At 47.7% G+C, this 23994-nt stretch overlaps 1 protein-coding gene across 8 annotated transcripts in view; it reads right to left on the reverse strand.

Moving 5' to 3' along the window:
* AOPEP (aminopeptidase O (putative)) overlaps positions 1-23994 on the reverse strand; it is a 402612-nt gene that overhangs the window by 49684 nt on the left and 328934 nt on the right. For 7 of the 8 annotated variants that reach the window (XR_008628432.1, XR_008628433.1, XM_055125012.1 and 4 more), the window contains 2 exons: positions 14655-14717; positions 14137-14211 (listed from right to left, as the gene is read on the reverse strand). The exons of the other annotated variant lie outside the window; for it this stretch is intronic. Coding sequence is in view for 5 of the 7 variants with exons in the window: in XM_055125012.1 (XP_054980987.1) it covers positions 14137-14211; positions 14655-14717 (138 nt within the window). In the remaining 2 variants the exon portion in view is untranslated. The remainder of the gene's footprint in view (positions 1-14136; positions 14212-14654; positions 14718-23994) is intronic. 8 annotated transcript variants of the gene reach the window in all.

Raw genomic sequence — 23994 nt, forward strand, 5'->3', positions numbered from 1 at the left:
ACAGCTCTCGAGCCCACACAGTGCCCCCGGACAGTGTTAGGGACAATCAATCCCCAAGCACCTGTGGGCCTGGCCAAGTGAACTAATAAGTAAATAAATCAGAAAGCATCTTCAGGGGCCAGGAGGTAGCACAGTGGGGAAGGTGTCTGCCTTGCATGTGACTGACCCAGGTTCAATCTCCCAGTACCCCATATATGGTCCCCTGTGCCTCGCCAAGAGTGATCCCTGGGCACAGAACCAGGAGAGAGCTCTGAGCACTGCCCAGGATGACCCTCCTTAAAAAAAGAAAGCATGTCTATATATGCTAAGGACAGACTTTCACAGGAAAAGTCCCTCCAGAAATATACCACAGAAATCCTTTTTTTCTCTGGATTCTTATTGAGGTACCTCATCCTTCACTATGAAGACAAGTGATAAAAATCCAGACCCCTTTCTTCACTGGAGTTATGACTGATAAAATATTTGATAGGAAAGATTGGGGGGAACCCCAACAAATCACAAATACGTATTACAAACCTACAGCAATACTGTATGGCTATTTCATCCCCTCTGTTCCCGACAGCAGGAAGGGCACTTATCTCAAGTGCACCTGACCCAGGTTCTGTCCCGGTACCACATACAGTCCCCCAAACGCACCAAGTGTGATGCCTGAGTGCAGAGGCCCGAGTCAGCCCTGAACACTGCTGGGTGTGCCCCCACCAAAAAACCCAAAACAACAACAAAAAAGAACCCGTAAACAAAAAGCAAGAAGCCCTGTGACAAGTCAGATTTCTTGTGTCTGTTCTCCTGGCCGTACCATGACTGCAACAGTCCTAGAAACAGGGACTGTGAACACCGACTGGACACTGTATTCAAACCAACCAACCAACCAACCAACCAACAGTCCCAGCCACCACGCTTGCTTCGGGCTCTGCTCCCGGCCTCGGAGCCCCCCAGCAGGGCTCCGGGCCACGATGACTCACTACGCAGAGCCCGGGCGGGATGGGGGTCAGAGGCCGCAGCAGGCGCAGAGGGGGCCAGCTTGGGAAACGGTGCTGCCACTTGCCCCAGTGGTAGAGCAGCAGCCTCCGGCCCAGACCTCTCCTCTCCAGAGGCCAGAGGCCACGGAGGCCAAAGCCATGTGTGTCTGCAGGCACACACGCCCAGTTTCCCATTCCTGCTGGCACATTAGCAATCCTTTGTTGGAAGAGACTTCAACAGCATTTACACTTGTCTCATGACAATCTGGGCTCTGCGATGGGGCAGTGCCACTGCTGCCCAGGCCCCTGTCTCAATCCTGAAGAAAGAATCACAGGACAGCGACGTCGGCAACACGGGAGTCTGGGAGGGCAGGGGCCAGCGGGCAGGGGTGGATCTAAGGCCGTTCAGCACTTCCCGTCTATGCAGGGACGATCTTCCTGCATCTGCCAGTGCTGCAGAGAAAAACACAAGCAGTTTTCTGCTCTCTTTACCCAGCCAACAGCTCAGAGAATTCTGGGAACTCAACCTTTTATAACCCAAATTCAGTTCTGCTCTTTATTTGCGGGATTTAACGTGGCTTGAAAGAAAACAGCCAAACCACCGAGACAGTAGGAGGATTTCATTCAACAGTACATCTGCAACGTGTCAGTCAAGGTCTGAACAGATGGACAGACAAGGAAGAGGCTCTGAGCATCACTGCGTGTGCCCCCCCCCCACCCCGCACAAAGGAAAATAAAAAAATAAATTGAGGTAACATACATTTGCAAGAATGTAAATATTTGTTTTTAAAGCTACAAAGTTGGTGCATTATGCACTAAAAGGCGGTGTCCATTCCACAGAGACCAGGGGTCTGCGTGAGCCAACCTGCCTCCCGAGAAGGCTGAAGCAAAGGAGCTTAGATCAAAAAAAACCCCAACAATTTAGTTTTAGTTTTTAGCTTAAGCTTTTAGTTTTAAACCAACAATTTAATTTTACACTGAATTAAGAGTGTGATCTGCTAGAAATCAAATCTTATCAACACGCTGAAATACACTTAGGCACTTCTCATTTTAAACCAGGAAAAATCACCATATTTCCTACTAGATACAACCACATGAAGAGAAATACAAATAGTGAAGAACATGAGTGCCCTTCCTGAACAAAGCGGAGGCAAACCTGAGCCTATAGACGCGGCACTTCCGTATCTGTGATAAGTATTTTTTTAAAAAAAAGGCTATAAGGAGAATCGGAGGATGTTTCTGGTTTTGTTTTTTCTTGTTTTCACATTTTAGTCTGTAAATAAATTGAAGAATGTTTTCTTGTCTCACTGCCTCATATGGAAGAAAATAAAACATGTGAATAAACAATATTACAGTTTGCGTGCCATCCGGTAACCAGCCTTCCCGACCTCTTCCGCAGGACGGCTCAGACACGTGCCGGGTCACTCTGCGAGGGCCCGGGCGGTGAGCACAGGCCTCTCTGCAGACTGACATGGTGGCACAGTCCACACGCAGGCCGTCACCTCAGAAACCCGGCCTGCAGCTACTGCCCGGACACTGGCATGCCTCTGCAGAAAACAGTGAGATTCTTGTGAAACCCCAGAGAGAACAGGCGCAGACGATCACTCTGGAGAGAGCAAAACAAAAGACCCCTCAAAGTGCCGCCAGGACACGGTGCTGCTGCACGTCACGGCATGGGACCCGCAAGGGGAGCGAGCACCTGACTCCAGGGCAGGCGGTGGACGAAGCAGTGACTCATCTGAGGCTCTTACGTGAGAAGCGATTTCCCAGCTAGACGGCGCCTGCATTCTCGGGTGTAAGCAGAAGACACACCCAGAGGATCTGCACATCACCAAGAAATAGAGACACTGAGTGGACGGGGCAAGAACTTCGAAACATGAGCACTGTGGGGAGGTGGAGAGAACAAGACGGCTGCTCTGGGCAGGAGCCGCAGCTTCTGAAGCAGTTAAACACCTGCCATCAAGGCCAGGCCAGTCAACACACGGTGCTTCCCTGGGAGAAGCGAAACCAGGAAGGAAAGTGAACTCCCATGAGGGATGCGTCACTCCTAACAGCCCCAGAGAGTGGAAGATCCAGGGAACAAGCGGGAACATGGAAGGCAGTACAGTCACTCAGTGGAATTCCACTTCTTGGGCCAGAGACAGGGCAGCCGGGAAGGCGGCAGCACTTGGTCCTAAGTCTGCCAAAGTTGATCCCTTTGAGGGAGCCAGAAGGAAGCGCTGAGCACGGCCAGAAGTTGTCCCCAGATACTTTTAAATTTGAAATAAAGAATCCTTGATACACGCAACAGTGCAGAACAGCAAAATACTGTGACAAAGGAAGCCAAATGCAAAAGATTAGTGTGGGATTCCACGCATGAGAAACTCCTAAAACGGCACAACTATTACGGCAGACAGCACATCAACAGCGGAGTACGGATCAGGGTAGGCTGGGAATGGCCGCAAATGGCAGAAGGAAGCTCTGACGTGGAAGCAACCCTCAGACTGGTCTGGACGCACAACCGCCTTCACACTCAACAACTCTCTACGGGTGAGTATGATGGCAGGTTAAATGTGTATGACCCCTAACTCAAAGTCATCATGGAGAAAAGCATCAGAACCATCTTCCTCTGGTGACAAGAATGAGCAGCCCCGGGCCTCGGTAAGGAGCGGCGTGGACAGGGCGCCTTCCGTACGACAGGGGGGGAGGCACGTGCCTTGCAGGCGGCAGAACCAAACGGGCACCACCAGACCCAGGAACAGCTCCCAGCGCTGCTGGGTGCTGACCCTCTAGCCCCACCTCCTTGTCCCCTGCCCAGCCAAAAAAGGCCTCCCCTTTCTTTTATGCAAAAAATGGCGTTATCAACACTGAAAATTCAAACTTGCAATTTTTCAGCCGCACCCCTGTGTGGTATTGTGCAGTTCAAAGATGCCAGTGGGTTCTTCCACTACAGAGATAGGGAAGAGGCAGGCCCCGCCCCCGCCCTGTCCTCCACCCCAGACCGTGGCAGTGTCAGAGCACCACTGAGTGCACATCCAAGTCCACATCTTTACAGCATCCAAAGGGCAGGGCCGGGGCGGGGAGAAGACTTAGACCCCAAGCCCTGGCTGCCATGAGCACAAGCAGGAGGCTGCGCTTTCTCGTCTACATCCTTTTTGCTGGGAGTTCCTCTTTATCATCAAATGCCCTCCATGAATATTGGGAACCTTTTTTCTGCATATCCAAAGAAAATCACCCCAGAGAACAAACAGCAGAAGTTTTCTCTCATAACGATAGCACAGCGGGTAGGGTGTTTGCCTTACACGAGGCCAACCTGGGTTTGATTCCTCTGCCCCCTCACAGAGCTTGGCAAGCTACCCGTGGCATATTCAATATGCCAAAAACAGTAACAAGTCTCACAATGGAGACATTACTGGTGCCTGCTCGAGCAAATCAGTAACAACAGGATGACACTGTTACAATTATACACATAAAATGACAACTGTTGAATTTTCCATGAAAGGGCCAGAAAGAAAAAAACATTCTGAGACCATTTCCCCCATTTTACATGATCACACTGTGGAATTTGTGGAATGCAAATCAGTTTGTCTTCCTGCTTGTAAACACAGGCATGTGTGCGTATAGGTGTGTTTCAATTCACATCCTGACAGAGGTACTGTTCAGAAGTTAATGCTCTGAAAAGCTCCTATTTGCTGATTTATATGAAGACATGAGCAGTAAAGGACCATCCGCCTACTTGACAGTCCATTCTCCTCATCAGGAAGAGAAAGACGATCTCAGTATTTTCACTGCATCTTGGGGCAAAGGACAGAAGTGTGTGACCCATTTGCTTTGCTCCCTGGGTGGGTTCCTTCCTTCCTCTTAGGAAGCCCGCATTCTCTCTGACACAGGACATCTTTCTTCCTTCCATTTAATAAAATTTCTTTACTTAGCAGAAGATATTAAATGTGAAAAAGGTAAGTCATGCCCTTTTTTAAAAAACATGAGGGAATGCATTTCTCTTTCTAAATGAGAAAACATAACAGACCAACATCACAAGCGGGCAAGTCTCATTCTGAAACATTCTGATTCCTCATTCTGCCCCAAAATCCAAGCTTTACAGGATGACGAAGAGGGTGGGGGCAGAGGCGGGGGACAAGGCAAATAAAAAACAAAAAATCAGAGAGCCTGAAAGAGCTGAACAACTGATATTCCAAGTTCAGAGTAGCCCCCACTTAAATAACACCTTGACCCCACCTGAGCAGGCCACAGGAAAACACAAATTTCACAGCTGCTCTATGTGGTCTCAAACATGGCCGAGTTCCAGCAAAGAAGTTGCGGTATTTCACAGACAGCCCGAAGCGAAGTGATCCCCGTCCTCCAGTTCTAACTGTCCCCAGCGAACAGCCACTGGACTGTGCTTGTTTCTCTGGCACTTTAGTCCAACTATCTTGTGCTCAAAGTTTTATATCCATCGTGAACTCTTGAGAATTATTTGCATTGTAGTGTGCTTTACTTTTTACACAGGGTTTTCAGGTTCTGAATTTGCAGAGCAGTAAATAATTTTCTTTACACAAGTCTACTTGGTTGCCGAGTCACAGACATGGCCTTTGGTGCCCACCTCTCAACTCCATGTCAGCAGAACTGCTCATGGGTTCCAGTCTTACTTGCAAAATATGGATGAATTTACTTTTTCAAATCACATATTCAGATTAAAAATAACACTACACATAGACACACCACACACACACACACACACACACACACACACACACACGCCAATCAAATCTAGGCTTACAAACCAGGTAGAAGCATTAGAGTGGACTCAGTGCAATGACACTGCTGCCCCGCACAGCGTCCAGCCTGCCTGTGGGAAGGGTGCTATGTCCAGCCCAGGTCCAAGCAGAACACCCAGACCAAGGGAGCTGCAAAACACTAAATAAAGAAATGCATCATATATTCATGGTCTTGGTTTGTGCAATGCAGGTTGGATTTGTCATTTACAAGTGCAGCTTGTAAGTGATCTACGGTCAGTGTTTTACCCGCCCTGTTCTGAAACAACACCTCCTGTTTCCCTGGGATTTTCCAGCAGATTCTTACACGGTAGACAAATCCAAGACATGCTGGCCAGTAAGATTAACTTGGTGTTTTAAGTTTTCCTTGTTCTTGAAAACATACCCCCGTCACCTTTCCTTCCATGTTCGTGTGAGCTCAGATAAGGCACTGTGTGGGAACTCGGAGGGGGAGCACGAGAGACACGGGCACCGGGTCTGGAAGCACAGGCTGCTCCGGCCGGGCCCGGCTCGCAGGGGCTGCGGTGGGTGCAGTGACTGTGTATGTCACGGCTGGAAACAACACGAATGAACTGGCACCTAAGCTGTAATAAAAAAGAATATTTTTTAAACCCGTACAGACCCCTTTTAATCCAGTTGTCTACTCATGCGGGCGGAGTCTGTTTACCATACGGAACTCAGAGAGTTTGGTGACAGCTTCAAGACCGTCTGCTAAATTCGGAGGGTCAGGAAAATGACTGGCCGGCCTGTACCAGCGCTCTGTCTGTCCCTCAGCACCATCGGGGCAACCCCCCACCCCCACCAACGCCAGAAGCAGCTCTCAGGACTGGCAGGTGTGCTGGAAACCAAAACAAACAAAAAGGGAATTTAGAGTGTCCATTCACTGCCAACGCCAATGAAACAAAACACATAAAATGTTAATATTTGTAACAATGAACTTCAAAACAGTAGGAGAAGAGTAAAATAAGCTGAAAGTACATTAAATCCAGTATGTCATTTGGTCTTCAAATTCTCCCAGTCAGCAGGCCAAAAAAAAAAAAAAAAGTCATTGTTATTTTCACTTCACAAATGAGAAAACTCAGAAGCCAAGTAACAAGTCTAGTATGTCTGAATCTGATCAGACATACTAGAGTAATATTTTTAGAACTTAAATAAAAAGGGGCTGAAGGACAGAGGGAACCCAAGATACAGTCTCCAGAACCACAGGCTCCCCTGAGCCAGGGGTGATCCCTGAGCACCACTGGGTGTGGCTCCACAACAAATCCAAGAGAAAATACCTAGTAACTTAAATGAAAAGAAGCAAGATCACTGTCCAATTTTCTACAACACATAGGGAGTGGCATACCCAACGTATCTGAGGAAAAACAGGTATGAGCCAAGGTCAAGCAATTCTTGACCATCATGGACACTCACAAACACAGGAAACAGCTGCCTTCGGCTCTTCTGAGAAAGCTACCAAAGCATGTTCAAAAAACCTCAAAGGAGCACTAAACGCAGAATTCAACCGGCGTTTATGTACGTAACTGAGCTTGTTATGGGATTCTCGAGGGTGGGGCCGCATCGGGCAGTGCTCAGTACTCACTCCTGGCTCAGTGTCAGCCCCTGCAGGAAAGGCCCATGCTCACTGGCCAGAGGCTGTGTAGCAAAGGCGCCTGCTTTGCAAGTGACCGACCAGAGTTCAGTCCCCAGCACCACCTACAGCTCCCTGAGCACTGCTGGGCAGTCGTGAGGGGCGGGGAGGGAGCACATGCCCAGTCCTCTGGGTTACCTCTCCTGTCCCAAGTTCAGTGATTACACACACAAAGGTAGAGTATGGGGCAGGAGTGACAGTGCAGCAGGCAGGGCATTTATTTCCCTTGCACATGGCCCACCTGGCCGTGTCCCATCCCTGGCATCCCATGTGTGATTCTCTCCAGGACTAATCCCCACGCACAGAGCTAGGAGCAAGTCCTGAACACCGCTGGCTGGCTGTGACCCCAGAGGAAACAAAAGTGCATTATGTAATGTCTACAAGCTAACATCTTATAGTACAGCTATGAAAAGGAGAAAAGGGAAGATTATATGAAAAACAGTTCAGTTGCGCTATAGGCATTAATCTGGAAGTAAAACAATAATACTTTAAGTCATTTGCTAGATGATAAAAAAAAAAAGAAGGCAAGAAGTGTTTCTCTATTACACATAAGGTTAAGAAAGTGTACAAGAGGTAAAATGTTATCAAGCGAAAAAGAAAATATGACAAAAAAGACCCCGTAAGCCTCCCTAAATGCCAGTAAAACAGGCGAAAGAAAACACATCAAAAACTGAACAGGAAAATCAATTTTAAAATAGATGTAAACTGGCCTATGTTGGTCTCTTAAAGAAAAGGATTTTCAAATGAAAGCAGATAGGACAAATGAAAGGAGTATATAAACTCTACGAATGTACCTTTATGAAGGAGCAAAACTGTCCAAGATCTGTACAGACAACACTCCAGTGCAACAGCAAGGTACGGCCGTATAGGGCGAGAGTCACTTCCAGGCCTGCACCTCACTCTCTCCACAGTCCAGCAGCCTGAGGCCTGGACTCAGGGCTTGACACAGGACCAGGTCATCTTGGCTTTAACACTATTTTCCCCATGTGCAGAGAGCCAGAAATATATTCAGGAATATAAATAAAACAGATGCTGGATGAGCTTAATCGCACATTCTAGAGCCCGCCTGATAAAACAGAAGGTCAGTGGGAACAGTAGGGACCTTAACCTCCAACGAAGCCAGTAGGTGCTGCTAAAATCACGCAGCTTACCAGAGCCATCCGATAGCAAGCACAAATCAGAAACACACTGAAATGCACAAGAGGAGAATCTCCAAATAAAGCAGTGTCACAGGAACATAACTGATGTGTCCCAGAAAAGGAATGAAAAAGTCAAAAAACCTTTCTCTGCTCGACATTTTCCAAACTCATGCTTTATATTTAAGTAGCTGTTATCTTTCATGGTACCAAATATACTAAAATCAACAAAACTGTCACTATTTGCACATTTTTAACCGTTTCCAAAATACATTCTAATTTCAAAATATGTGCTTTGTGCTTGTGGACTAGGACTATCAATAGCCTTAAAAAGAATTTCAGAATCGGGGCTAGAGTGATAGCACAGCGGGTAGGGCATTTGCCTTGCACGCGGCCGACCCAGGTTCGAATCCCAGCATCCCATATGGTCCCCTGAGCACCGCCAGGAGTGATTCCTGAGTGTAGAACCAGAGTAACCCCTGTGCATCGCCGGGTGTGACCCAAAAAGCAAAAAAAAAAAAAAAAATTTCAGAATCTTGTACAAAGTCATCTTCTCTAGGGAAAGGATCTGATCTTTTCATACCTCGACTTCTGGCACAAAATATGACACTTTATGAACAATACCCTTGTGCCATACTGAAGGTCTGGGACATGATTTGAGTGGCACATGTACATGGGCTGATGCAAGTAAAGCACTCACAACACAGCTTGACACATGGCAAGTGTTAGCTATTTCCATACTAATGGTTCCATTCAAAGGTTCTTTTTATAACATGTGAGTAATGCAAGCGGGTAAGTGGGTGACTGTATTCTCATTTTCTCCATTATGCTTATTGAAAATGGGAAGGAAGTCGGCACACTCACAAGTCTCAAAACTTTTTAAGCTGTACCCTTAAATATAAATAAACCCAGAGGCACCAGGACGGCTGGGTATCCAAGTGCCTGCATGCAAGCCTGAGGCTGCAAGTCCAACGCCGGCGCTGCCACCTGCAGCACCAAGCATGGGCCACCCCTGTAAGGGCCACTGTGCAGAATTCCTGTCACAACAACAGAGTTGTGGCGTCAGCACAGAACAGCCAGGCACGCGTCGGCGCTAACATGCCAACTAAACCCTGCTACCTCCGCACCCCACATGCTGCACCAAGATGTGTGACCCCAAGGCTGGAGTGCCAATTCCCCACGAGTCTGTGTGTGTGCACAAACAAGGCAGTCTAGGTGTGAGCACTGGAGGCAGGAGTGGTGTGCAAGCACCGCACCTGCAAGCTAGGAAAGCAGCCTGGATGATGTACTATCATTTTGGCTCACAAATCCATTTTGTTAAAAGGGGAAAAATAACTCTGATCCTGTGAAATGATTTGACCTGAGACCTGGGTAGACAGTGATTTTAATAGATTATGTATTTGTTAGAATTTACACGGGGAAAGGAAAAATCCACAAATCAGACTATGTTCCAAATATCTCAGCAATACAAATTGTGCATGAAGAGTGTTGCAATCACTCCTTTTGTCTGGCTCCTTGGCAATTACTTTTAATAAATTACTCTGCCTTCCCCTGCCACTCTGGGCAGCATCATGGAAGGCGCAACTGGTGGACAGAAGGACACAAAGCCCCCCGCAGCCATGGAGGGTGGGAGCTGGTGGCTGTGCTGCCTCGGGGCTGTGACTCATTAGAATCCATAAAGCTTTTCTTTGAAGATCGAGTATCAATGACGCTATTGTAAGAGATTGCAGCTATATAAATGTCGGCCAGTTATGGATTCTCATGGGGTAAGAGCACTTTTCAGAACGCAGTAAGGCACTGAGCAATGCCTGGGAACCACCAGCAGGACGCCTGCCTCAGGTGCGTAGATGGGCTGGCCGCCCCCCACCCCCCCCAATTGAACAGACTTGGACGCCGCTCCGGATTCAGTGCCATGAAACCCAGTTCCCTGTGTGCCCTTCTGCCAGCACGGCTGACTTCAGTCTCACACAGTCTGCTGTTACAGGTCTAAGAAAAAGCCAGATAACGTTCTGGAATCTTACATGTTGTTTTGCAGAAATTACAAAGCAAATATGAGAGACATCTCAGGAAGGCAGCGGCAGGAAAGCACTTGGCTAAGCAGCTTCAAATGGTGTACTTACCTTTTTTTGTTTGTTTGTTTGTTTGTTTTTGGGTCATACCCGGTGATGCACAGGGGTCACTCCTGGCTCATGCACTCAGGAATTACTCCTGGCGGTGCTCAGGGGACCATATGGGATGCTGGGATTCGAACCCGGGTTGGCCGTGTGCAAGGCAAATGCCCTACCCGCTGTGCTATTGCTCCAGCCCCGGTGCACTTACCTTTATCACACTCAATATTTCTGTATTAGAATTGCAATAAAAGCACGTAGGGGCTGAAACGATAACACAGTCGGTAGGGCGTTTGCCCTGTACACTGCTGACCCAGGTTCGATTCCCAACATCCCATATGGTCCCCTGAGCACTGCCAGGAGTAATTCCTGACTGCATGAGCCAGGAGTAACCCCTGTGCATCGCCGGGTGTGACCCAAAAAGCAAGGAAAAAAAAAATTCTTAGAAGGCAGAAAATTCTGGAAAGAGCAATAAATGTTACAAGCTCATAAACCAAGTTGGGTTTTAACTGTAATATCAATTTTTTTCTCTGAATTATTCTATCTTGATAATCATGTATGTACAAAAAACAAAAAAGTTAAAGGTAGAGAAAAAAATACTCCAGAAATGAAAGAGGACATCATCATAAATTGTAAATAAACTAGGGGTTTTATGTTACTTGATAGTTCAAGAAAAATTTCACCATATTTTCAACAATTTTATGCTTAAGAGTACAGCTGTTCAGACTCTGAAGAAAAATAATCAGGGTAAAGCTTTTTGGAGACCACTGTGCCTTAGGAAAAATGATGACTCTTAACAGAAAACATGCAATCTAACCCTCCAAGACCTCTTATAATACTTAATACTGCTGAATTTTTTTTTTATATTACAAAACGTGCTAATGAACATTTCTGAGTTACCAAATACAGCTACAGATGCACAAATGAAGTATTTTGAAATTTATTCTCGGTATATTACCAAATACGCTGAAAGGAGCTTCTTTTGAATCTGAGAACTGCTGATGATTCTGAGAATTTTTTCTTTCTCTAAAAGAATCATACACATATTTTCTTCAAACACACAATCTCATAAAATATTCTAATTCTTAAACTGATAGAACTTCAAACCTTATACTTCTGTGTACATATTTATAAAACTACTCCTTAATCATTGAATGTGATGGATAATTTGTATTAATCTTCGAAGCAGTTAAAAATAAAACTAGGATAAAATGTTTGCTCTTCTTCCCAAACTGACTTAATAAAATCTACTATTATTTTAATTTGACAGGTGTAGAGCCGGGTTAGGCTACATCCTGTGGTGCCAGGGGTCCATGAGGTGCTGTCATATGTCATATATGCAAGACAAGTGCCCACACCACGTCCCATCCCACCTACTGTTATTTTAAGAAACACACATTCCAGGGGCTGGAGCGATAGCACAGCGGGGAGGGCGTTTGCCTTGCATGAAGCCGAGCCGAGTTCGATTCCCAGCACTGCCAGGAGTAATTCCTGAGTGCACGAGCCAGAAGTAACCCTTGTACATTGCTGTGTGTGACCCAAAAAGAAAAAAAAAAAAAAAAGACAAAGAAATGCACATTCCGTGGTCCACTGTTATGATCACTACTATTTATAGCACAAACGGCAACAACCAACAAAATTATTCAGTTCATGTGCCCTTTGTCTTTCTGTGACACAAATTATTAAGACTACAAACAACAAAGTGAACTTGAAATAATTAAAAACAAAGGGAAAGAGACCGTAACAAGAAAATAAACAGAGTAAGAAGAGATGTGAGCTTCAGTTTAAAAGAGACCACACATACACATACAAACACACACAAAGCCAGTTCAAGGAAATTCAGCTCTGTGAGTAGAAAAGGAGCTAAAAGCTGGAGATGAGAGGGAAATAAACGTCAGAGAGAAAGCTGGTGGTGGTTGCTTAAGTGAGAAACAGGTGCTAGGGCTGCAAGTTGCCGGGGAAAGCCAGCCCCGGGCTCAGTCACTTCTCTTTGTTGTTCCAACCCTCAGCTGAGCAGAGGACAAGTTGGCTTTGCTTCCCCCTCTGAAAAACTCAACCACTGCTTTAAACTATAGCCACCATGTCCCTCCACTTAGCAACTTTCTGACTTAAGGGGGAAATTGGTTGGGAAGATTAGGGGCCTGGTCTGACTCACGATGCAGGGCCCGACCAGACCTGCAGGCCCCACTGTCTGCGGCCTACAAGCAGGGTGGAAAGCTACAGACAGGAGGAGAAATGTCATAGACCCATCAAGGTTAGTAACAAGCAGGACCACACTGTGAGGCAGAGAGGGCAACGTGTGAGACAAAGGAGGTGAGGCAACAGGACAGAGGAGAAACCGGAATGGAAAATGGGTACCTCCCAGAAGGCGGCCTAGCTCGGCTGTGCAGAAATATGGCAATCAAAGCAGGAAATGCCACCGATTTATTTTAATGCTGTACAAAGATATTTTTGCCGTATGAACAAGGAGAAATCGATCGCCTGCTTCTCCTTAACGTCGTGCAAGCTGGGAAAAACAATTCCTAGCAGCACACGGGCGAGCCCGGATTCCTGCTAACAGGCTTAAATCACAGCGAAAGGTGGACACATGACCTTGATTTGAGGGATCCTTACCACCCAGGACTGACAATCGCGCAAAATGGTGACCCCGCCGGGGCTCTGGGCTAAAACTCAGGAAATCGATTCCGAGTCTCAGCGACTGTTCTGGCTTACCCAGAGGGCCCACACGCCACACGCACCAGTACACGAACCAGGCCTCGCTGCGCACTCAGCGGCCCAGCAGAAGGACGACGGGGTACCAGGCGACACTCCCCCCCCCCCAGCTCTGAGACTCATGCTTCTGCACGCCTGCCCCACCTCTGTCAAGCAGCCGACAGGAGAGATGAGCACGGTGCTTGGAGCTGAGGAGACGGAAAGGAAGTGCCTGCGAAGTGACTTACTACTGTTCCACTAAACGTCTTTTAAGGACTCCCAGGTGGGGCGTGTGTCCCCAGATGCGCTCTCCAACTGCAGGGTCACCCTCTCCAGGTGTGCGTGGAGCGTGGAGCGAGGGCCAGCCGGCACTGCCCACAGCGAAGCGCCCCATGGGGCTGGCTTCAGAACCAGGCGTGACCCATCAGACCCCTAGCAGCAGCAACACAGCACCCTGCTATTTTAATCCCTCAGTGCTATCAAGAATAAAATAATGTTTTTTAAAGCTGAAAAAGGCTTAGGGAAAAAGAGCAACACCCATAGCAAAAATAACAAAAGGCATTTGCTAGGTCATTTGTTTTTCACTTTCGTGAGCGTGTGTCGAAAACAACAGGCCCCTTACTTACCTCACTCGACAGCCCCTACCACGAAAAACATTTCGACGCCACGATTCCAGGGGAAATGGTCGCCCGGACTTCAGGGGCGCGCTGGGATTCTCAGCCAGGGACACCGACCTGCTGGTGAGTCAGCACCCCCTCCCCGGGATCTGGCCTCCGTGCCCCCCGCCGTCCCCCCGCCCGCGACAGACCCCGCGCGGGGACGCCCCCCAGACACGGCGCCGTGACTCCGGCGAGGCCTCACCTGTCCGCATGCAGCTGCTGGCTCGCTCCGCTTCCGCTTGCGGGGGCCCCGGTTCCACCGGACCCATCTCGCGGCCTGAAGGTCGGAACCGCACCGGGTTTCAGAACGGGCCTGCGGGCTCGGCCCGGCGGGGCGGGGGCGGGAGGGGAGCTGGGGAGCGGGGCCTGGGGTCGCGGGGGCCGCGGGGGTCGCGGGGGCCGCGGGGGGCGCGGGGGCCGCGGGGCAGGGGGCGCGGGGGCCGCGGCGCGAGGGGCGCGGGGGTCACGGGGGCCGCGGCGCGGGGAGCGCTGGGGGGGGGGCGGCGCGGGGGCCGCGGCGCGGGGGGCGCGGGGCAGGGGGCGCGGGGGGGCGCGGGGCGTGGGGGCCGCGGGGCGGGGGCCGCGGGTCCGCGGAGGGCGCGGGCGCGGGGCCGGGGTGTCGGGGCTGGGGCCGCGCGGCGCGGGGTCTCGGGGGTCTCGGGCCTGCAGGGCCGCGCGGGGCGTCGAGCCGCCCGGGCCTCCCCGCGCGCGCCCACTCACCTGAGCCCGCACCTGCCGTTCGAGCCCGCACGCGGCCCGGGCCCGGCGCTCGGCGAGCAGCGGCTGCGGGGAGAGCAGAGCGGGGGTCGCAGGTGAGCGGCGGCGCGCGCGCGGGGGTCGCGGGCCGCGGGGCGGGCGGCGGCGCGGGGCGGAGCTTGCCTTAAAGGGGCCGCGGCGCCGGGTCCGCCGCCCCCGCGCGCTCATTGTTCGGCCGCCCCGCCCCGCGCCGCGTCGCGCGGGGAAGGGGCTCGGGACCCGCACGGCGCGGGGGAGGCGGGAGCCGGGGGGACTTTCCCCCGACCCACGCGTTTCCCACCCGCGCCCGTGGCCCTCGGCGGTCCGCAGGGGCCCCCCGCGCCCCGGACGCGGTGCCTGGCCGAAGCCCTCCCCGCGGGTGGTCGCCCAGCCGCGCGGGAGTGGTCTCGGGACTAGAGTCGGGTCGCCCCGTGTGCGCTGATCCCGACCAGCCCTTTAACTTTATCACGTTTCTTAGAGGAAAATCTCTCGCCCTCTCTTTATTGGTACTTCATCCTTCTTCCAAGATCAAACGCCGCAGATCAAAGCCAAGATCAAACTCACTCCCTTAAATAGGAGCAACTTGGCCGTGGAGTACTTTACACAAAGGAGAGCTTCTTGATGGAGACATCAGAGTGGAGAACTTCATTTTATCCCTTCATTCCGTATTCATTACCCGGCTACTTAGAACTGCAGTGCTGATGTGCTTCTATTGCCTAAGATAAACAAGTTGCTTAAATGGGGGATTCTTGACTTAATGTGTTTCCAGGAATAACAAATAAATAAAACATATATAAATCCAACTCTAAAGTCAATACATTTACCATTCTGGCATTATTAGCTAAATAATGTTAGCTTTATTAGCTAATGCCACAAAATGCATGTTCCTTTGCTAAAGGTTTATCAGCGTGCTGCCGAATCATACATAATGTCCGTCTCATTTGTTTTATTATAGTGAGTAATACTGCGAAAAATTTCGAGTGCACAATCACAGAGGCAAGTAAAATTACAAATGAGGAGGGGAATTTTGTAATTAACTGGAAATGGAAATAAAAACTTTCAACTAAGTTTCCATGCTGCTTGTAAAAGTTCCAGAATCAATAGAAATGGCAGAGCCCTGCCTAAATGGACCTTTTGTTAAGTGCCATTTTTGTTGCTTTTCAATGATTTTTAAACACATGGTTTTAGAAAATAACTAAATAAATCCCTGCAAACCACTTGCAAGTATTACTATAACTACCAGATAACTTAGATAGCTGTTTCATATTCCTATAAGATAACTGTTGCAAATTTTTATGAGACTTCTATGAAAATCTGTTATTACTACTTAGTAGTTACATGCATGGTTTCACCCACTACAATCCTCATCTGGGTACACACACACACACACACACACACACACACACAACATTCCTTTTCCCCTGTCATCCAGCCTGCTCATAGAGAACCTAACAATTTCTAACATCAGCTGAACAAAGAAAATATCCTCCTGTCACTAATCTCTGCTACTACTCTGAGTGGGTTGCAGAGACTGGGGTGGATTCTAAGTGCTTCCTCTCGCTCGCTGTTCCTGCTTCTTGTTCCTTAAGAGTTTCCTTCCCCACAACCCACCCTTCACAGAAACGCCAGGAGGTGCTTTGACAGATAGCTACACTGTTATCACTTCCCATTCCTGGGCACCTCTTTCCTCTTCCTGGTCAACTGGTCCCTTCTTACCTGTAGCTCTGGGCTTGAAGAACCCCTGTGTGGGAGGACCTTTTGTCACATCCCAAACCAAATGATGCCACTCTCTTATTCTTTTCCACTGTAAGCATCTCACTTTCTTTAAAACAATCATTTACATGACCCTTTGTGCTGTGTTGTGTTGTACAGTCCTATTACAGCTCTTTTAAATATTTTTATGAACTTACTAAAAGTCTATCTTCATGATGAACTTTCCAGGTCTAGGAAGAAGGAGATTCTGTTTTGTCTTGACTTGTGTCCAGCCATTAAAAACTGACTGGCTGAGGACATTGGTGGTGGGAAATGCAAGGGTATTGGAGCATTGTATGACTTAAACCCAATTATGAACAACTTTGTAACTGTGTATCTCAAGGTGATTCAATTAAAAAAGATAAAACAAAAACCCAACTCAGACTGGTGGCTGAAGAGAGGAGGAGGAGTCAATTCACTGGTCTCACATTCGGCATATCTGATCCCACTACCGCCATCAGGAGAGATCCCTAAGCTAGGAGCAGCCCTGGGCACTGAAGGTGTGACCCATGCAAAACAATAACCTGGCGCATAGTTCCTGCTCAGTCACTACACCAAGTAAATAAGTGTAAGAAAAGGGAACATATGAAATAGAAAATTTCAATGGGAGTGATCTTCAGGTGAAGATCTTATGAACTCATTTGTTCCTTAAATAAAATAGCTTAGTATGTGAAGAACTAGAATTCTGCATTTTAAAAAGGATCATGGAATAACAATTTATATTGCTGGGATAGTCCTACTTTGATATTCTTAAAATAATATCAATAAAATAAACTAGAAATGAACGATAATAATAACTCCTGAAATGTTACAGGACCTAGATTCAATCTAGAATGAAATAGTAACATATTACATGGCACGTGAAAAATACCAGTACTTTTTACTGTGTTCAATATGATGTCAACACAGTTCTTGTCTGGCGGTGAGATAGGCAACATCTGGCAGTGTTCAGGGGATACTCTTTGCTCTGTGCTCAGGAGTCCTTCCTGGGACCATATGCAGTGCCAGAAATCAAAAAGTAGTTTGTCACATGCAATGCTAGCACCTTAACTTCTGTACTGTCTCTCCAGCTGTCCCAAACAGCATGGGCTAGTCCTAATGAAGTTAGCGTACAGAGGAATTGGAGAAAGACTACCTTTAAAAAAATGGAAATCTGGTGCCAGAAAGAGAGTAGAGTAAATGCACTTCTTTGTACGGATTGATTCCCTGTATGCCCACGCCATCCTAGCACCGCTGGGAGGGACCCTCAAAGGACCAGGAATGGCCCTAAGTACTGCGAGTAGAGCTTCACCCACCTCCAAAATTGGAATTCTGGACCAAGAAATGGTTCTAGGGGGTATGGTGACCGCAGCAAGTCAACCTGTACCTGCAGGGCGAGTGCATCAGCAGCCTGATGGTGCCTTCAGGCTTCCTGACACCCCGAAATTGCTGCTGTGCCTTTGGCTGGACCCCAGCAACTTGGGATCAAATTTACCAAGAAATTAAATGACCAAAAGTTAGGTATGTGGGAGCTATGCCCACAAGCCACCTCCAGCTCAGCTATACAAGCTCACTTATTGGCCTTATTTCAGAGACCCATAAATCTCAAAAGAGATCAAAAGCTATGCTCGAACTCGAGCATAGCTGAACAAACTGGAGAGGGTGTGGGTTGGTCTGGGGCCTGCTGAAACAGAGCCTTGGGCAGCCGCTTGCTGCCACAATCCAAGATTGCTGCCATACCCCTGGCCTGACTCCGCCATCTCAGGATGGACCTCACCAAGATATAATCTCCTGAAAATTCTGGCATGCGGGTTTTGTGACTGAAAACTCCAGGCTTTCTCAGGGCCGGGATGAGCTACCTCCCCCCACATCCCTGTACTTCCAGATGCCTCAGCAGTCACATCCACACCCCAAAGCAGACACCCAATTGAAAAGTTACTCCAGCCTTACCATCCCAATATAAATAGTGAATGCCCTGAACAAATACCATGACCACTTAGCACCTGTATTGCAAACCATAATGCACAAAAGGAAAAGGAGAGAGAGAGCAAGAAAGAAAGTGCTTCCTCTATGGGAGGAAGGTGAGGGGTGGAGGTAAGGGGTGGGGGAAGGTGGTGGGGAAGCAGGGGACTTGGTGGTGGGAAATGTGCGCTGGTAGAGGGGTGGGTGCTGGATCACTGTATGACTGAAGCCCAGTTATGGACAGCTATCTCATGGATGTCCAATTAAAAAGATTTGTTTTTAATGTAATGGAGTTCATGTCCAATCCAATCAGCTTACTCAATGGCTGAATAAATAGCAGTACTCTTAACATAGAAAGAAAGAAAGAAAGAAAGAAAGAAAGAAAGAAAGAAAGAAAGAAAGAAAGAAAGAAAGAAAGAAAGAAAGAAAGAAAGAAAGAAAGAAAGAAAGAAAGAAAGAAAGAAAGGGAGAAAGAAAGAAAGAAAGAAAGGAAGGAAGGAAGGAAGGAAGGAAGGAAGGAAGGAAGGAAGGAAGGAAGGAAGGAAGGAAGGAAGGAAGGAAGGAAGGAAGGAAGAAAAGTGGTTCAAAGGTCTGGGGTGCATGATTTGAACGCAGGAGCCCTGGATTTGATCACCAGCTTAGCATGGTGTCCAGACCACTGCTAAGTGTGCCGCCCCCCCCCCAAAAAAAATCGGAAATATGTGGTTAGGATGACTACTTGATTAACTATGTTTAAAAATATAGTGAGGAGTTGGAGAGATAATACAATGGGAAGGGCACTTGCCCTGCTTGGCTAGGATCTAATCCCCAGCATCCCATAGGGTCCTCTAAGCACCATCCTAAAAGGAGTGATTGCTAAATGCAGAGCCAAGAGTGAGCCCTGAGCACTGCTGCCAGGTGTGGCCCCAGAATAAGAAAAGAATATTATGAAAGCACTTTGTATCTATCTTTGAAAACACCTGCTTTTCATTGAATTATATCTTTAAAAATGTCTCATGTAGTAGAGAAGCAAGTTTTGAAAGGAAGTCTGCATTAAGAAATCCACTTATCAGAGCAATTTACAATAGCTGAAGACAATCTCAGAGGCTGAGAGGAATGCCACTGCTGTCTAATAAAAGCATTTTAACCGAGAGGTTGGAAATTACTTTTGGAGTTAAAACCTTTTCTGTCTTCTCCTTTCTCCTTTCTCCTCCTCCTCCTCCTTCTCCTCTTCTTCTTCCTCCTCCTCCTCCTCCTCCTCCTCCTTTTTCTCCTCCTTTCCTCCTCCTCTTCCTTCTCCTTTTCAGTTAAGAGGAAGTTTCTTCTCTTACTAGAGTGATACGTTTTTTGTTGCTAATATGAACATGCCCCTTTCTTACTGCTTCTGCTACTGGACCAGCTTCCATCTGAGGAGTAAGCAGTGGCTCAAACTTCCCTGGCCAACCAAAGGGCTAAGAATAAGCCAGAGCAACAGTGCCAGAGTGGGGGAAGGCCACAGGCCCTTGGGCATAGCAGGGGAAACATTAACCCTCTATGCAAACAGAAAAAGTGAAAGACCTTTGAATTCCAAACAAAAGGGAGACATTTCCAGAAAGGGTTTTAGAGCCCACGTGTACTCAAGGTAAAATAAAAGGTGATAATCTGGAAATCAAGGTCTGTCTAAGCTTCAAATAATAAAAAGTCAGGATTGGGAGAAAAGTTATCAAGTGTTTATATCTTTAACTTTTGCTGTTATTTTATAGCATTCATTTATGTTACCTTTCTATATTTTAGGAAAATATGTGCCTGCCTGTTTTGTGTCTGTGCAAGAATGACACATAATTTCTTTCTGGAGAAATATATGACCTTGCCAGACAGACCTCCTAGTGGAAGGCCTCATAAAGTCCAATTTTTTAAAAAAGAAAATACAGGAGTCAAAGAGATTGTACAGTGTAGGATAACATGGGGTTTGTCCTTTTAGCCTTGCTGCAGGGAACTTAGTTTACCTTAAAGCAATGTCCTTTCTGTACGGACACAGGAAGACAGTTACTATTATGCTTTGTAACTTGGGAGCTGATTGACTCCAATAATATTTACTCTCAGGCATTTGCTTTCTCAACTTAGTTGCCCTTAGTTCCTAGCACCCCAAAAGCAGGGTCCCGACGAGGGACGGAATGGACCCAGGGCAAGCTGTGAGCTGCCCTGGCACCTAAATGGGCCAGGCCAAAGCGCCACAATACTCAACTATAAGATGAGAGCATGGTCATAGACAAATGCTGTCATGATCCAAAAGTAACGACGAGACTAGGACCCTGCTGGGGTTAGGAAGACTAACCTTGCCTGAGGACTATAGTCTGGAATATACAATGAGATGTGCTCAGGGACAACCAAACTTTAAGACTGATATACCTCTTATTGTGCTCATACAGAATGACATTGCTAGAAATATTAGAAGTAAATTTACTATAATTATTTAAGCAGATTACTAGCTCACACCCTGACACACCCTTGTTTGGACCCCACCCTTGAGTGGATCTCCTAATAATCTCCTTAGATGACATTTTGTTAATCTCCTTGAGAAATGGTTTTATCCTTCTTTGTTGATTTGTTAATGTTCAACCCACCTTTGTGTTACTGCCCTATGTAATTTGCTATATAAACTGAGACTGTGGGGCACTGACGGGAGACGGAAGAAGAAGGCAGGGGAGACAGAAGAAGAAGACAAGGGAGACAGAAGAAGATGACATAAGAGAAGACACAGAAGATACACGGGAAGACACAGAAGTGAAGGAGACAACACAGACAGAGAAGACACAGAAGCAGAGACAGAGAGAGGTCGGAAGAGACCAGAGGAGAAACTACAGAGACAGAGACAGAGACAGAGAGACAGACAGACAGACAGAAGAGAGCACAGCCGCACACAGAAGCAGAGCACAAGGAGGAGCCGTCCCGATCCTGTCCATACACAGCAGCTTGAGAACACTGAATGGCTCGAGAACACCGAATGCGAGTGGCATGTGCGAGAGAGAACTGCCCCGAGTGCACGCAGGCAACAGAACGACACGACACATCATCGCGTCTCCCCCTCCCGCACGCGTGCCGCCCTTGTGATATTTTACAGTATAGAATTAAGGCACTTATCTTGCGTCCTGCCACCTCTGGTTAGACTCTCTGGCAACACTCATCAGTGATAACTCCTGAGAGCAAGTAATCGTCCCTGAGAACCACCAGCTGTGATCCCCCAAACCATCAAACACAAGAAAAGACTCTAAGGCCAAAAGGTAGGTCAGCTGTGCCCTGGGTTTGATCCCTGCCACTGGGATATATACATATATATGTATATATATGTGTGTATACACACACACACACACACACATAATTTAACACACACTCAGAGCTTTAAAAAAAATCATCCGGGGCTGGAGCAATAGCACAGCGGGTAGGGCGTTTGCCTTTCACGCGGCCGACCCGGGTTCGATTCCCAGCATCCCATATGGTCCCCTGAGCACCGCCAGGGGTAATTCCTGAGTGCAGAGCCAGGAGTAACCCCTGTGCATCGCCAGGTGTGACCCAAAACGCAAAAAAAAAAAAAAAAAAATCATCCTATACTCTGTCTGCAACTAAGAACAGCAGCTTCCTCTCAGTAACCACAATTCTGACTGAACTCTGTTTTACTGACCTTCTTCCTAACCCCTAAGAACACAGTGAAGTATCCACTAAGGTCTATATGAGCCCTAGGGTATGCACCCCTCCTCTCCCACCACACACATACACACCAGATTTCTCTGCTATTTAAATTATTTGATACCCAGGACAGTAGATTTTGGCCCGGGGTGGCTCCGCATCGCACTGGGAACTGGACCGCCTTTCACTGGTGCTTAGGAAGACCCCTCTGAGCACATCATGTTCTGATGAGAAGCATCCAGGTTCACTGAGCTCTGTGAGAGACAGTCCCACTGGAGCCAGAGACAGGACAGTGGAAAGGTGCGTGTGGGACCCCAGCTAGAGAGATCTCCAGCGTCACACAGGGTATCACACTCCTGCCAGAAGTGATCCCTGAGCCAGCAGGAATCTCAGAACACCATTAGGCATTGTCCCCTCCCATGAAATAATTATTTTCTGGGGTGGATCCACAGGGAGAATTCTCTGTATCAACATCAAGAACAGATGGACTTACACAGCTCGTTTTTTTCGGTCTCACAAACACTATTTTTTTTTTTTTTTTGCTTTTTGGGTCACACCTGGCGATGCACAGGGGTTACTCCTGGCTCTGCACTCAGGAATTACTCCTGGCGGTGCTCAGGGGACCATATGGGATGCTGGGAATTGAACCCGGGTCGGCCGCGTGCAAGGCAAACGCCCTACCCGCTGTGCTATCTCTCCAGCCCCTCACAAACACTATTCTGTAATCTATCTTCTAGAAAGTTCCATATGTCACCACAAGTCAATCTTAGGAGTTCCAGGGTGCACCTACTGCATGCTTACTGAATTCCTGCACCACCCTTTTGTCCCTATCATTTTCACATGGCTTAATTTTTCTCATTTTATTTCTATCATTATATTTGCTTTGGAAGCTGCCTTTATTTTAGACAACACGATGTACGGGAAAGTAAATCACAAATTTTTCTTTTTCTGTTTTGAGCCATAGCCAGTGGTGCTCAGGGCTTTCTCTGGGTTTCGCATTCAAGTATCACTCCTGGGGGGTGCTGGGGAGTGAACCCAGGTCAGTCTCATACCAGGCAAGCACTCTACTCACTGTACTATTGCTCTAACTCCTGTTTTTTCATTCTTTAATTTTCTTTGTCCTTCTGGGGAGAAGAATTAGGGTCTGGAGAGTTTTGACACTAATGCTTATCTCTGTTAGAAATGCTTAGAAGTGAAGTGTTGAAGCTAAGACTATATTATTTAATGCCTTACGTTAATATTCAAGGAAAATAATTGTTAAAAAGAAAAGTATAATTCAAACTTTACACGAGACTAATTTTACCCCCGGGCTGGAGTGATAGCATAGCGGGTAGGGTGTTTGCCTTGCATGCGGCTGACCCGAGTTTGGTTCCTCTATTCCTCTCGGAGAGCCCCGGCAAGCTACCAAGAGTATCCCACCCACATGGCAGAGCCTGGCAAGCTACCTGTGGGGTATTCGATATGCCAAAAACAGTAACAACAATGGAGACATTACTGGTGCCCTCTCGAGCAAATCAATGAGCAATGGGATGACAGTGCTACAGTGATACAGTGAATTTTACCCCAAACTAAGTATTTCATCTCCTTTGGTACTGAGAGTCTGACGGGCTCAGGCTCCAGGGAGAATGCCCCAAGAATGGGGTATGATGTTCACACACTGAGTGCCCACCACAAAGTCCAGCATGAGATCTCGTGTTCCTGCACACAGCAACTGACTGAAGCCAGCCTTGTCTTCAGGAAAGTCACATAAGCAGGTGATAAAGGGGCATTGGATGAGGTACACAGGACAGCCTGGGTTGGGATCCAGCGTCTGCCAAGTATTAGCTGTTTGCCCTTTGGTGACTCTCGCTTCTGCGTAGCTGTGAAGATTCAATGCCATACAAGGTGTTGGAAGGGAGGTGGGTGTCATGATCAAGTTCTCAACCTTCAGAACTAAGAAGCACCCTGGCACTAGAATGAAAGGCCATGACATTAGGATAAAAATGTTCCA

The sequence above is a fragment of the Sorex araneus genome, chromosome 2 (genome assembly GCF_027595985.1).
Source record: "Sorex araneus isolate mSorAra2 chromosome 2, mSorAra2.pri, whole genome shotgun sequence".
In the NCBI taxonomy this organism is placed as follows: domain Eukaryota; kingdom Metazoa; phylum Chordata; class Mammalia; order Eulipotyphla; family Soricidae; genus Sorex; species Sorex araneus.